This window comes from Myodes glareolus, chromosome 1, assembly GCF_982192425.1.
Source record: "Myodes glareolus chromosome 1, mMyoGla1.1, whole genome shotgun sequence".
In the NCBI taxonomy this organism is placed as follows: domain Eukaryota; kingdom Metazoa; phylum Chordata; class Mammalia; order Rodentia; family Cricetidae; genus Myodes; species Myodes glareolus.
Window position 1 is genome coordinate 84,831,237 of NC_142026.1, and position 13,611 is coordinate 84,844,847.

General features: G+C 47.1%; 1 protein-coding gene across 5 annotated transcripts in view; it reads right to left on the reverse strand.

The window, feature by feature from the left end:
- Positions 1 to 1,832: 1,832 nt before the first annotated feature.
- Popdc1 (popeye domain cAMP effector 1) overlaps positions 1,833 to 13,611 on the reverse strand; it is a 34,182-nt gene continuing 22,403 nt past the window's right edge. For all 5 annotated transcript variants that reach the window (XM_087910549.1, XM_087910544.1, XM_087910539.1 and 2 more), the window contains one exon: positions 1,833 to 2,351. In XM_087910549.1, the coding sequence (XP_087766675.1) occupies positions 2,227 to 2,351 (125 nt within the window). In that variant the 3' untranslated portion in view covers positions 1,833 to 2,226. The remainder of the gene's footprint in view (positions 2,352 to 13,611) is intronic.

Consider the following 13,611-nt stretch of genomic DNA (forward strand, 5'->3'; position numbering starts at 1 on the left):
TGTTATCTGTTTTATAAATATGAATGTTCTGAGGACTTTCAACATAGTCTAAGTGACAAATACATTTTAGTATAGCTACTACGTTAAGGTCATAAAACTGACTTGATGTTAGACATACATCAGGGACATATATAAGAAGAGTTTCTGCAGAGCATTTTCTGAACATTGATCTCAGAGCTAACTGAATGCTAAAACCAGAGGAAGCATCTTTTTGGAGACTGGTACAAACATCTTTCAGTCTATTAATTTATGCTTTGCAGAAAACTATACTTGTTCATTTGTGTAAATGGATCTAAAGTTGTCCATAGACCTAACACTTAGAGTTCTTTCTCTATTTCCTCCTTTGCTCGTGTGCAGTCAAGGCTATGTGGGAGGGCTACTCAATGGCTTAGGCTCCTGTTCTCCAAGTCTTTGTCTTTCTTGGAGGTACGACCTTAAAAACAGTCTCAAGTTTCTTACTCAGACTAAGTGGCTCTCTGAAGATTCCTCACCGTAAGATTATGATCTTCGCTATCGGTGACACTGATACGTACGTTTCCATGAGAAGAGTAAACGATTCTAAATTACGCAGGTTTAACAGAGCGCTTTTCACACAGCTTCACTCCCAGCACTCCCGACACCTCAGCTCTAGATCCCAGCCGATCAGCGGAGGTCACCTTTTCTACCATCTGGGGCGGGACAGTCTATGCAGTCACCACACATGAAGACTTCGGCCGCAGTGGAACCTGATATTCCTGTCTTCTCGGGGGAGCGCCATTTCCAGAGTGACTGTAAATCAGCCTCACGTGTGGGGGAGCTAAGTAGGCTCATGGAAACAGATCCACACTATCTGACCCATCTCTCATGTGGTAATGGAGAACGTGTCTCCTGGTTGACAGTCATAGCCTCAGTCAAGGCTGATTCATCTCTGTCTTTAGATTTCCAGAATTAAGAGCTTGTTCAGTGATGTCATTCTGCCTTTTCATTCAGGCTTAGTTCACCCCCAAAGAAGATTCATTCAGAACTTTTCATGACACAGAGTTGGCTCCAGTAGATGAGACAAACCTGACTAGCACAGCCAGCCAGTGGCCTTGGCTAAGCGCCCCCTGTGCCACTGCTGCATGAACTGAATGGTTTGGGCAAAACCAAGTCTACTGTCCATCCTTAAGAATGTGGCTAGCAGGAAGGATAGATCTGTAAGGAGGCCCTCTCAGCATACCCAGGCTATGCCTATGGCCACAGGTGAATTGTCTCCCCGGCTGTACTCCGATCACAGCTCTGGAAATATCTGGCCCTTAAAGAAATGTTCTGTTGTTTTGCGGCTAAGTCTCCCTAGGTGACCCCAGGTGGATGTCAAACTCTCTGTCCTCCTGCCTTAACCTCCCAGGTGCTGGCATTACAGATGTGAACCACTGTGTCTGGCTCAGTGCATCCACTTCCAGAGGAGCAATGTGGGCTCACAGACACAGACTAAAGGGCAAAGCTGATGTTTTGTGACCCCAGCCTATGTACTGCTCAGTCCATCTCCCCTTACTTCCTCTAGCATGAGGCCTATGCCCACATTTGAGCAGGTGGCCAGGATGGCTCCAAACGACAAGGCAGAAAGTTGAGTTTAGCTGCAAGTTGGCACTGAGCTCAGAAATGCTCACACTCCCTGGCGCTGAAGGCCCACGTTTTGAATCACTAGTAAGGGCAGGGATGAGGGCCATTCAGGCACGCTCAGATGAGGGCAGTCACTACCAGCTGATCTGCAACCCAAACGAGCAGGATGGTGGAGTGGGGGCACTTCCGGTCTTGGGACAGGAAACAGAATCAGACAAAGCAAACTTTCTCTAAAATTTGCCATGAAAATGTCAACTGAACAAAAGGTAAAATTTTTAATGTTATGTCAGCCTCAGTTTCAACTTACATTGTTAAAATGATCAAAAGAACAACTCGTTCTAAATTTACCATCATAGAGAAAAAGATACACGTGAGAAAAAAAAAGCCACACTTAGAAAAACAAGTGAAAAGGCATTTGTGCTGACAGCTCTAAAATTAATTAAAATGACATTAATATATCTACTGAGAAAATACATATCTCAAAATCGAGCAAGGCCTCGTCAGAAGGCGCAGCTAACTTAAGGAGCTAACCGACAGGACAGGCGGCCCTCCCTCACTCCCCATCTGGCAGGACTGAAGCAAAACACCTAAAAGTCACGGTACTTCTTGTCAGGACGGCTTCCATCTTGGTCACTTAAAGGCTCATCAGTGCACCTGGCGGCCTCTAAGTGGATCTGCAGACACCTGCACAAAGACCTCGTCGTCATCTTCCACCCCTTCCTCTATTGGCTTCATCTTGGCAGACGCTCGCTGCTGCGGGGAGGACACAGCTGGAAAGAAGCAGAGAGAACAAACTGCTGAATGCACATTGTGCCCCACACCTGGGAGGTCAAACCACGTGGGGACGCAGAGCTCGTTCTTAGCCTGTTCTGGGAATGCACCCCTGCACGTCTCAGTAAGTGGTTCGCTGAGCTACCAAGTCAAGCGTGAGACTCTCAGTCTAGAGAGCACCCGGACAGACCCTGCTGCATGTGCTTGGGTAGCATGAGTCCCAGAGATGCATAGGATTCCCGGGGCATTGCTCCACGGTCTGCTTCAGCATCTGCATCAGTACCCTCCAGGGGACTCCGTCAACTAATATTGGCCTGGGAAAGTTGTTGTTTAACTCATACTGTCCTAAGAACAAGTTCTGTTTACAAACTACAGACTTTAACCTAAAAGTCCATTTCCTGCCACCACAAGTTAAGCTACTTCTGCTGCTGAAGTGAAAGACCGAGCAAGGACATGAAGAGAACGTGTCAGGTGGGAGAAATACAGGCCTGGGGAGAGGGCACCCATGGAGTCTTTGTGGACACCAGTCAGCCAACGGGACAGCTCATTCACTCAGCTCACCCAAAGCTCACGCTACATTTACCCCTGAATGAACTTGTGCCTGATAAAGATAACAAACCAACTAAAAATAAGTCAAAATTTTAACTCTATGTATTGTGTGTGCATGTGTGTGCGTACACGTCTGTGCATTTGTGCCATGGCTTGAGAGGAAGTCAGAGGACAACCTCACGGGCTGCTCTCTCTTCTAGGACCCTCCCATGGGTCCTGGGATTGAACTCGGGTTGCTAGGATTGGGAAAAAGTGCCTTTACCTGCTGAGGCATCTTGCTGGCCCCAAACTAGGTTCATATAAAGTAAATTTGAAGAAGTGTGATGACCTGTTCACATGACAACATTGTTAGGTATAATCTTAAGTGGAACCTCTCCACCAATGCAAATAATTACAATGAAACCAGATTAGACAAAAATCAAAGATTTTAATAAATGCAGCGCTCCCGGGTGGCCGGGACAGCATGGTGAGAGGGAGAGAGGGGGAGACCAAACAAAATCCCAGGGCCCTCATGTTCCTTTTTCTAGCTTCCAGTGAACGCCTAAATAGCCTGTGGCAGTGGTCCTGACTCTCCCTGGGGAGGGGTTAGCACTTGGCAGGCTTTCTGGAAGTGGAGTCCGGACCAAGGCAACTCCCAGGGGGAGAGGGTGGGGTGCTGCTTCCAATCATCCCAGACTCCTTGGATATAGGTGTTGGAGGGCTGGAGGTGGGGGTCTCACTTCCAATCAAGCAAACATAAGCCTGAATTCTCCTTTTCCCATCACTGCGGTCAAGGTCAAGGTCCATCCTGTACATAACCGAGTCTCCACCTGCCTCACCCTCCCTACGCCTGTGCATCCCTTTGTGCCTAGTCACATGGCTGGCAGATTCATTCAGTTACTGCTGAACTGTACTGGGGAAGAACAGTGGTTGCCACTCAACTCTCCAAATACTTGGTGACAACAAAGGTGCACACACAGACCATAGACACAGACTGGTCCCTCTGAAGTTAGACAAGGTCACTGACACTTGCCGACAAGAGACTCAGAAACAGCAGGACACTGAGCGCGCTGGGGCCACCTATAGCTGCAGGGGAGGAGAAGAATGGCAGGCATGTCTCAGGTTGCTCCAGGAGGAAGGCGGTGAGGGGCTTCGCACTCAGCCACAACATGCAGCCCTGTAAACAACAGAGGCTGCACATACAGTGGCTAACACCGGACAAGCTCAGGAAACACTATCAGGGTTTGAATTCCCATGGCTCTGCCTGAGAGCTGTGTGGCTGGGAAGGGCATTTCACTTCTTCGTGCCTGCTTCCTTCACTGTGGAATATAACTGGTAAGGATGGTGCTTGCCTGGCAAGGTCTTAGGAGGCTTATGCAGTTTCTGGAGTTCTTAGATCAGTATGGGAAATAGATGACCACCTTGCCAATGTTTGTGAGAACACTAATTAATACACCTTTGGAAGTCAGTGGTCTAAATGAAAAAAAAATGGCCAAAATCTATCACCACCTCACCAAATATGGGGTTTGTGCTCAGACAGTAGTTTGTGTTCCTATCAACTGCCTTGAGTATAGAAGAGACTCTTTGCCATGGCTTCCAAATCACAGCCTCTAGTTATGACTGAATCTCATAAAATATTAACTCAGGCTGAGAATTCACAATCTCATAAACCCGAGGGCAGCACGCCTAAGAGCATTACACTCAATCAATATCACACAACATCTTGTCACGGCTGCGTAGGTACGTAACAGACACACCCAGTTCATTTTGAGAGAAGTGGGGCTAATTGATCTAGAGTTTCCAAGGCCATTTATCAAACAGCGATGAAAATCTCTGGTCTAGGAGACTGGGCTCTATATCAGAGTCCCAATGGGTGAGTCTCTCAGCTATTTAACCCAGTGTCTGTCCCATTTTCAGAGAGGAAAGAGAGATAACTTCCAGTGTTACAGTGTAACTGGAAGTGCTCATGGGAAACCTTCCAGTGTTACAGTGTAACTGGAAGTGCTCATGGGAAACCTTCCAAGAACTTCCAGCTCTTCTGGGAAAGAGTCTCAGTCTGTCCCCATGGTATCTTCCTGGGGAAAACAGGGGCAATACTTAGGGTGTGGCACTAACAGGAGGAGGAGTGGGCATGGACAAGCTCTGGGCAGCACCCGGGGCTCATGGGAGGGCCTAAACCCAAACCCAGCCCAGTCTTCTTCTCTCTCCTTTTCTATCTAGAATGTCCACCCCAGTCAAATTTCTACCCTTTCTTTGTAGAGTTCCTCAGTATTTCATAAAAAAAAAAAAAAAGTAAAAAGGAAAGGAAAGGCCATGGCTGTTCCTAGATGTGGTGGAGGAGAAAGTTTACTGTAGATAAAAGGGTAGAGGTAGGGACCATCGGGGAGAGTCCAGTGTGGCCATGACCAGACTGAGGTGGGCCACGTGGAGAGATGGGGGCAGGAAGGGAAAAGGGAGAGACGGGAACCAAGTGAAGTAGTCAGGAGGCCAAAGGTCCTAAAAGGGCGGTTAACCAAAATGTCTGGATCATATAAAGAAGGGCTTCTGGGGTCAGGGCAGCCTAACCCCTGGGCTGGAGAGTTCAGGGTAGGGGGTTAGGCCAGCCATACCTGTGTGATGAGTATGACCTGAGGGAAGCTGGAAGAACTTGACAGCCAGATCTGCTTTGATATGTTAAATAAGTACCTCAACTGTTTGTCAGGGTTTAAAACTTAACAAATAAGATCCTCCCTCCTACTATCTTCACCTCAGTTCTGCATCACACTATGGGCTGATGGGAACCCCTCCCTGACTGGAAGACAAGAGTCACTGAGAGTTCTACCCACCACCTCCTCTCTCCTCCAGCCGACTGTACAGTCAGGACAGGCCCTTCATAATCACTTAAATGTATGGTGATTCCCTCCCTTGCAGCATTTCACAGAAACTGCCAGAAGACTGGTGCGGGACAATTGTCTATATTCTGTCAATTATGTTTTAAATAAAAGCTGACTGGCTAGTAGCCAGGAAGGAAGTATAGGTGGGACAACCAGACAGGAAGTAGAGGCGGGTCAATGAGAACAGGAGAATTCTGGGAAGAAGGAAGCCACTGCTCCCCAGTCCTGTCCCAATCACAGAAGAAGGAAGATGTGATTGCCCCGCTGAAAAAGGTACCAAGCCATGTGGCTAACATAGATAAGAAAAATGGATTAATATAAGTTATAAGAGTTAATAAGAAGCCTGAGATAATGGGTCAATCAGTTTATCATTAATACAGACCTCTGTGTGATTTCTTTAAGACTTAATGATTGCAGGAACTGGGCAGGACAGAAAACTCAGTCAACAGAAAACAAAGCTGAGACTGTAGGAAACACAGTCTCCACACTGAATCCTAGCCAAGGCCAGCCCCAGTGCTGGTGGGTACCACAGGCTTCCTCGAAATTAGTAAGTCCTGTGCTGGGGAAATCTCACTAGGACACAGGGACTCATCCCTCATCACCTATGAATTTCAATTCTGAAAACATTTCTTAAGTCTCCGGTCTTCACACTACATATGGGGCCTGTGTTGCAACTTAGGACCTTGTCCCTCACTGTTTGGGTGCTTAGGGCCTTGCCCTCATGACTGCTGGAAGACTAATGCGATACTTCTCAGCACGTAGTCAAGAACTCTGCCTGCTTAGTACCATCAACTCTTAAAGCTTTCTTGGCCTCTCAGAAAGAACAAGTGCCTGGAAGGGGTTGGGGGCTGGGCTGGACTGGGCATGGTGATGCATGCCTAAAATTCCAGCACCCGGGAGGCTGAGGCAGAGGGTTGCAGAGAGTGCAAGGTCAACCTGGAATAGTGGTAAGGAAGCGATCAGTCACGCAGGCCTCATACACGCAGAGAGAATCTAACTTATCTGTTCCTCAGAACTCAAACTGCCTTTCAGGGGATGCAACATCACCATGCTAGTGTTTCTACCTCATCCTCATGAAGACAACCCCAGAAAGACAGAAGGGGTGGCAGCTGAGGACTCCATCCTCACCAGGGAGGGAGTCTTTGGACAGACATCCTAGAAGGACAAACCAGGCGCCTTGACAGCCTGGTGGGGTTCAGCAAGTGTACAAAATGCTAAGAATAGCAATGTACTTGTCCTCCTTGTGGTCGAGTTTGGTCGCTCCCATGGCTCAGCCCTCCAGCAATGCTGCTTCTCTATCTATGTCTCCTCCAGGGCAGACAAGCACAGGAGAGGAGCGAGCCAATCACTGCCGTCAGCAACTACCCAGTGCCTCTTGGCTGCCTGGCTCTTGGCTGGGAATCAGAGCCACAGGGTACCCAGTCTTGGCAAGCATTTCAGTTAGCCCAGGTTTCCCATGCCACTGTGGCTTACAGCAGATGTCACAGTCAACAATCCGACAGGGTCACCTGACCTGGCCTAAGAACCTACTACCGTTAACACTTACAAGCTTTGAAGAGGGAGAAGGTCACCTGGTCTCTAGATGAACTCTCTGAGCCACTGGACGACCTCCAGGACAGGACAGATTCAATACCATTATCACACAGCTGTGAATCATTTCCTTGCCCCTGCAATCCAGAACCACTTTGGAGTACTATCCAAACCATGAGGGAAAACCACACACGTCAAGGGAACTATATTACAGTTACAAAGCTGAGCCATAATGCGTTCTTCCACCAGCGTGCCCAGTTTTGTATTAATTCTATGCACAAAGCAGCCGCAGGCATTTGTCCAGCAGTCCTGCCCACCTTACATACATATGAAAGCATGTGAAGTTGAAGGGGAAACGGGGCTTCTCTTCGTTCAAGCGCTTTCCCCCCATCTGCATCCTTCAGGATGCTACTCTGAGGTTCACAGCATCTCTGTAATGCTTTTCTATTCCAAACAGGGGGGAGGGCAAATAATTCTTTCACAGTCATTAAATGGTGTAGGAGGGCCTTCTGTCTATATGTTACTTTCATTGGTCAAATAAAGAAACTGCCTTGGCCTTTTGATAGGACAGTATCTTAGATAGGTGGAGTAGACAGAACAGAATACTGGGAAGAAGGGAAGGAGGCAGATGCCATGAAGCTCCCGCCCAAGATGGACATAGGTTAGAATCTTCCCGGTAAGCTACGACCCCGTGGTGCTACACAGATTACTAGATATGGGTTAAAGCAAGATGTGAGAGTTAGCCAAGAAGAGGCTAGATATAATGGGCCAGGCAGTGTTTAAATGAATACAGTTTCCGTGTAATTATTTTGGGTAAACTAGCTGGGAGCCAGGCCGCAGGAAGCAGTCCGCTGCTCCTTTTACTGCAATTAAATTTCTAGAAAACGGAACCTTGCATTTTCTTATCTACACTACATTCATAATTGGGAGACAAAGAGCTTAACTATGTATTGTGGTCAGGAAGAGAGCATTATACTTATTATTTTTACTATTAGTTAAAATTACCTTCTAATTTGCTAGGCTATGGTTACTAGTTACAGTAAAGTTTTTATGGCCTCATAAGCCTCTCCACCAAAGCAATAATCCAAATCAGACCAAACCAAACGGAATTAGAAAAAGCTTAGGTTTAATGGATGCCAGTGCTCCCAGGTGGCTCTCTGGGAAAACACTGAGAGGAGAAAGGAGAACCGGGAAGACCACATGTTCATTCTCTGGGGGGCACTTTAAACATCCTGTGTGAGTGGTCTTGAACCTCTCTGGGGAGTGGTCACCATTTGGCGGTGACCTTTCTCAGAGGTGGAGTCTGGACTACAGTAACTCCCAGGGAGAGGCTTGGGGTAGAAAGTTCCACCCAAACATTTTAGAATGGATGTCAGGGGCTGGGGTGACACTTCCAACGAAACAGTTAATAGTTTCTTATATATATATAAAAGGTATATGAAGAAGAATGGATAAGGAAAATGTGGTACATTTACACAATGGAGTACTACATAGCAGAAAAAAATAATGACATCTTGAATTTTGCAGCAAAATGGATGGAGCTAGAAAACATCATTTTGAGTGAGGTAACCCAGACCCAGAAAGACAATTATCACATGTACTCAGTCATAGGTGGTTTTTAAACATAAAGCAAAGAAAATCAGCCCACAAACCACAATTCCAGAGAACCTAGACAACAATGGGGACCCTAAGAGAGACATACATGGATCTAATCTACATGGGAAGTAGAAAAAGACAAGATCTCCTGAGTAAATTGGGAGCATGGGGACCTTGGGAGAGGGTTGAAGGGGAGGAGAGAAGTTGGGAGGGGGGCAGAAAAAAATAAAGACCTCAATAAAAAGGAAAAAAAGAAATAAAAAAAGTATATGAAATAAATAGTCTCCAGCTGAACTGCACCCCAGACAGGGCATAAAACTGTGGAACAGTTACATGAGAAGTTACTTTGACATTACATCCAGCAGCCAAAGTCCCCGTCAGCAGAATTCCACACCCGCTCAGGAGAAGGTGCCGCTAGAGCAGCGCCCCTTCTTCGGAGCTGGACCCCAGGTGACAGGACAGAACTGCCACACTGGGCTTACTTCCCAGCGCAGAAGAACGACTATGGCAAATGTGGAAGACTGAGACTCAACCACACCACCTTCCCTTGTGCCGGACTCGGAGTGACAGTCACCTCCCTCAGCAGAGCTGCTCAGACTGTGGCTACTGCCTGTCACCATGGGAGGTTCCAATGCATCCTACAGGTCCTTGCCTGCCCTACAAAGAGACACAGGCTGTGGAGATAGGCTCTGCCCTCCACAGACCCTTTCCTGTCTTCCTAGAGTCTTGGGGTAGAGCAGCAGGGGCCTTGAAACGCTTACCCCAGAGGGATCAGATACGATGCACAGTGGAGGAAGTCAGTGAGGGAAACCCCTGTGTCAGAACTCTGTGCCTCTTAAGTTCGCTTCTATCTCCATGAGCCATCATCATAGCGGGACCTGAGGGCCTTTCCTAGAGGGTGACCAGAGGACTAACTGTTTTTAGATCCACAGCGAAGGCCAGGCCTGCTGCCCAGCTTGAGGAAGTGGCCTTTAAATCTGAGCTGCAAAGAAGTTACGCTTTGCAGTAGAAGTTTGTCTGGTGTCCCCTCTTGACTTGAGAAACAGAGCTGTTTTAAGGTGTGACACTTTTGTGGTCTGTTTGATGATGCCCTGAGGTTTTTTCCCTTCCCTTGTTGACTTTCACAGCTTTTTTCTTCATTCTTTTCAATACTATTTTGTTCAACCATCTGGCTAACTGCTTTAGCAAGTAAAGTCATTAAAAACTTTATAAGGGTTAGGACTTTAATTATACAATTTTTGATGAATAGTGGTGAGGAAGGATTTAAATACTTTTTTCCAAGAATTGTCACCAATTTCCCGCCTATTATTATTACACAGGCACTGCTTCCCTTTTTTCTCCTCCCTCTACTTCCCCTACCCCTTCTGTCCCTCTTCCCTTCCTCCTTCTTCCCCTCCCCCCCCAACTTAAGCTGGGGATCAAACCCAGGGTCTGACACTAGACAAGTGCTCTATCGCTGACATCTATTCTTAGCCCTACAAGTTTTTTTGGACTGAGGAAACTGAGTTTGAACTGAAGCTTTATGGACAATAATACTGAAATTTAGTTGTGGCCTTTACACCCAATTTCCCCTAAAACGATTCGACACCAACACCAGGGCACTAAAGCCAAGACTAGGGAATAGAAGCTAGGGCAGTACAGGCTGGTGGCTCCCAGGAAAACTTCCTGTGGCCCAAAGGGTTCTCACGTTCTTCCCTGAGCAGCTGGGAGGGTGGTGAGGTCCTCAGCCACAGGGCACCTGGGGTGAGCAGCAGGAATCCTATAGCCCCTTTCTGCTCTGAGGAGGAAGCTGAGGAGGAGACAACAGATCAGTCAGGAGGACAGAGAGGGCAGGCTCCAGAATGACAGTCCTGCCACAGCTCTGAGCACAGCCTGCCCTAGAGGAGGCTGGAGGCAGGTTCTGTGACAAGGTCGCTGAGGACAAGGACATGGTGATGGCTAACTGGGGAGAGTGGGGCTAACAGGACGAAAAGGTGGGGCCACAGGTAAAGGGCACAGAACTGCCACAGCATGGCTCCCACCCGGAGACTGTGAGACGCATAAGTCAGGCCAGAGGAAGAGGCCCTCAAGAGACACTTGTGCCCTTCCCTTTGGCTGACAGACCATGGAGACAATGGACCATGAGAAGCTGAAATGTTCTCAGAGGCTGCATGCTGGGAAAAGGAAAAGAGATTTCACACACGGACAGCTGCAGGAGAAACTGGAGCAAGGACAACGGTGGTGGTCACACGCTTTGACCTGAACTGAGACCCGTGTGTACCTCTAGCCCTCTCTAAACTAAACCTCCTGCCAGGTGGCTGGAAGGGATGTGTGTCCTTGGCCCATTTTCCTGCTCTTCCCAATGGGGCCACACTGAGGAAACCTTCTCTGCCTTTCAGTATTGTCTCTAACTGGCCTAGATGACAGGAATGTAAGCCTGCTTGTTACTTCCGGGGCTCAGGCTCTGACCCTCACAGCCCTGCAAACACCGTCAGGAAAGAAAGGCAACACAAGTACTTCAGAGTCAAGGTGCCAAGTGCGCTGGAGTCCGGCAGGGGCAGGGAGGCAGGATGAGCTTCTGATGCTCCCACACAGCACATACAGTAACTACAGTTACTACGTGCTGCATAGTTCAAAAAGCCAGAAGAGAGGACTCTGAGGTTCTTAACACAAACACAAGGGAACACCTCCCTAAAGTTGCAGCCCTTTAATACAGTTTCCCATGCTGTGCTGACCCCGAACCATAATATTATTTCATTGCTACTTCATAACTGCAACTCTGCTACCGTTAGGAATCGTAATGTAAATATCTGATATGCAGGATATTTGCTATGCAGTCCCAAAGGTGTCGTGACCCACAGGTCGGGAACTGCTGACTTATGGCGAAAGTTGTTACGCATTGTGCAAATGTATCCAAACATCACACTGCCCATGAACATGGAAAGCTGTTACATGTCAATCAAAAACAAATCTTAGATAACACGCACCTGTACTGCCAGCACTTGAGAGGTAGAGGTAGGAGATCAAGAGATCAACCCCATCTACATAAAGGGTCTAAGGCCAGGGTGGGCAATGTGAGATCCTGTCTCACAACAAACAACGCCCCCACAAGTCCTATTCAACCTAAACAACTATCCAGATGTTTTCAAGCTTATAGAATAACTTTTGTGTTATGTACAAAAGGAAAATAATTAAGTACATTTGTACTCAATATTAGGAACAGTGTCCTTCAATAATCATGACCCAAACTGCAGATAAAGGAGGAAGAACTTCCTGCCTGGTTCTGCATTAACCATAGTGTCAGCGTTCCAAAGCGGGGAGATGTAGTTGTCAAAGAGAATGCACAATGACCATGACAGCTTCAGAATAAAATTCTGAAGGAGGGACTAGAAAGAGTGGCTGTGACAAAAGCAAATGAAGGAGAGAAGTGATGTAAGATTAACAAAAGTCAGAGAAAAATTGGAGTTCAACCTGAGGATCTGAAAAGCAAAACTGACAGCCACTGGCTCTTACCTCGACCTCAGTCCAAAAATGACAGTCCTGTCTCCAGTGTTGATTGAGTTTTCTGTCCTGCCTGGTTCCCATAGTCGTTAAGTCCCAAAGAAATCACACAGAGGTCTACATTAGTTATAAATTGATTGTCTCATTAGCTCAGGCTTCTTATTAACTCTTATAACTTATATTAGCCCATTATTCTTGTCTATGTTAGCCACGTGGCTCAGTACCTTATTCGGCGGGGCAGTCACATCTTGCTTCTTCTGTGGCTGGGACAGAACTGCGGACCAAGCTTTCTTCTTCCCAGAATTCTCCTGTTTTCATTTCCCGCCTCTACTTCCTGTCTGGTTTTCCTGCCTATACTTCCTGCTTGGCTACTGGCCAATCAGCATTTTTTTAAAATATAATTGACAGAATACAGACCACTGTCCCACAGCACTCCAGGAATCTCAGAATGAGACTGTGTCTGAAAGCTGTCTCCTCCTGTTTTATAATCCTCTCTAGGGCTGGGATTATGGAACTAAAGGCATGCATTGCCCAGTTTCTCTGGCAACTAATGTGGCTACTGGGATTAAGGATGTGTGTTACCACTGGCTGGTCTATAAGGCTGAGCAGTGTGGATGTTTTACTCTCTGATCTTCAGGCAAGCTTTATTTGTTAAGATACAGATGAAACACCACTACAGAGAAGGGCTTACTTTGGCTCCTGGTTAAGAAGGGGCACAGTTCACTGTGGTACAGATAGCACAGTGGCAGGAGCATGAGGCTGCTGGTCACACTGTGTCCCAAGTCAGGAAGCAGAGAGAAGACAGGAAATGGGACTGAACTAGAGTCTCACGGCCTATCTCCACCGACACACCTCCTCCAGAGAGGCCCTAGCTCTTACGGGTTCTACAACCTTCCATACCTGAGCACCTGCTAGGGACCACATGTTCAGACATCCGAAATCTCTGGGAGACATTATGTATTCAAACCACAAAAAGTAGGGATGCCAATGTTTGCATGTTTTTAAATATGAACGTTAAGTGATGTTCTAAAGGTGAACACCAAACAATGAAAACTCGTGACATGACCAAGCTGAGCAGAAAGAGGAAGGGGAGTTAGCAGAGAGCCAAACTAGGTCAGAAGAGGGTTTGGATGAATAAGCCAATAAGTAACCACACATTGCTGAGTACTCTGAACAACTGCAATTTGGGAGGAGAGCTAAAGTAAGCGTGGATGAGATCAATTTTTTAATCACTAGATTTTCTCTCCAGGGT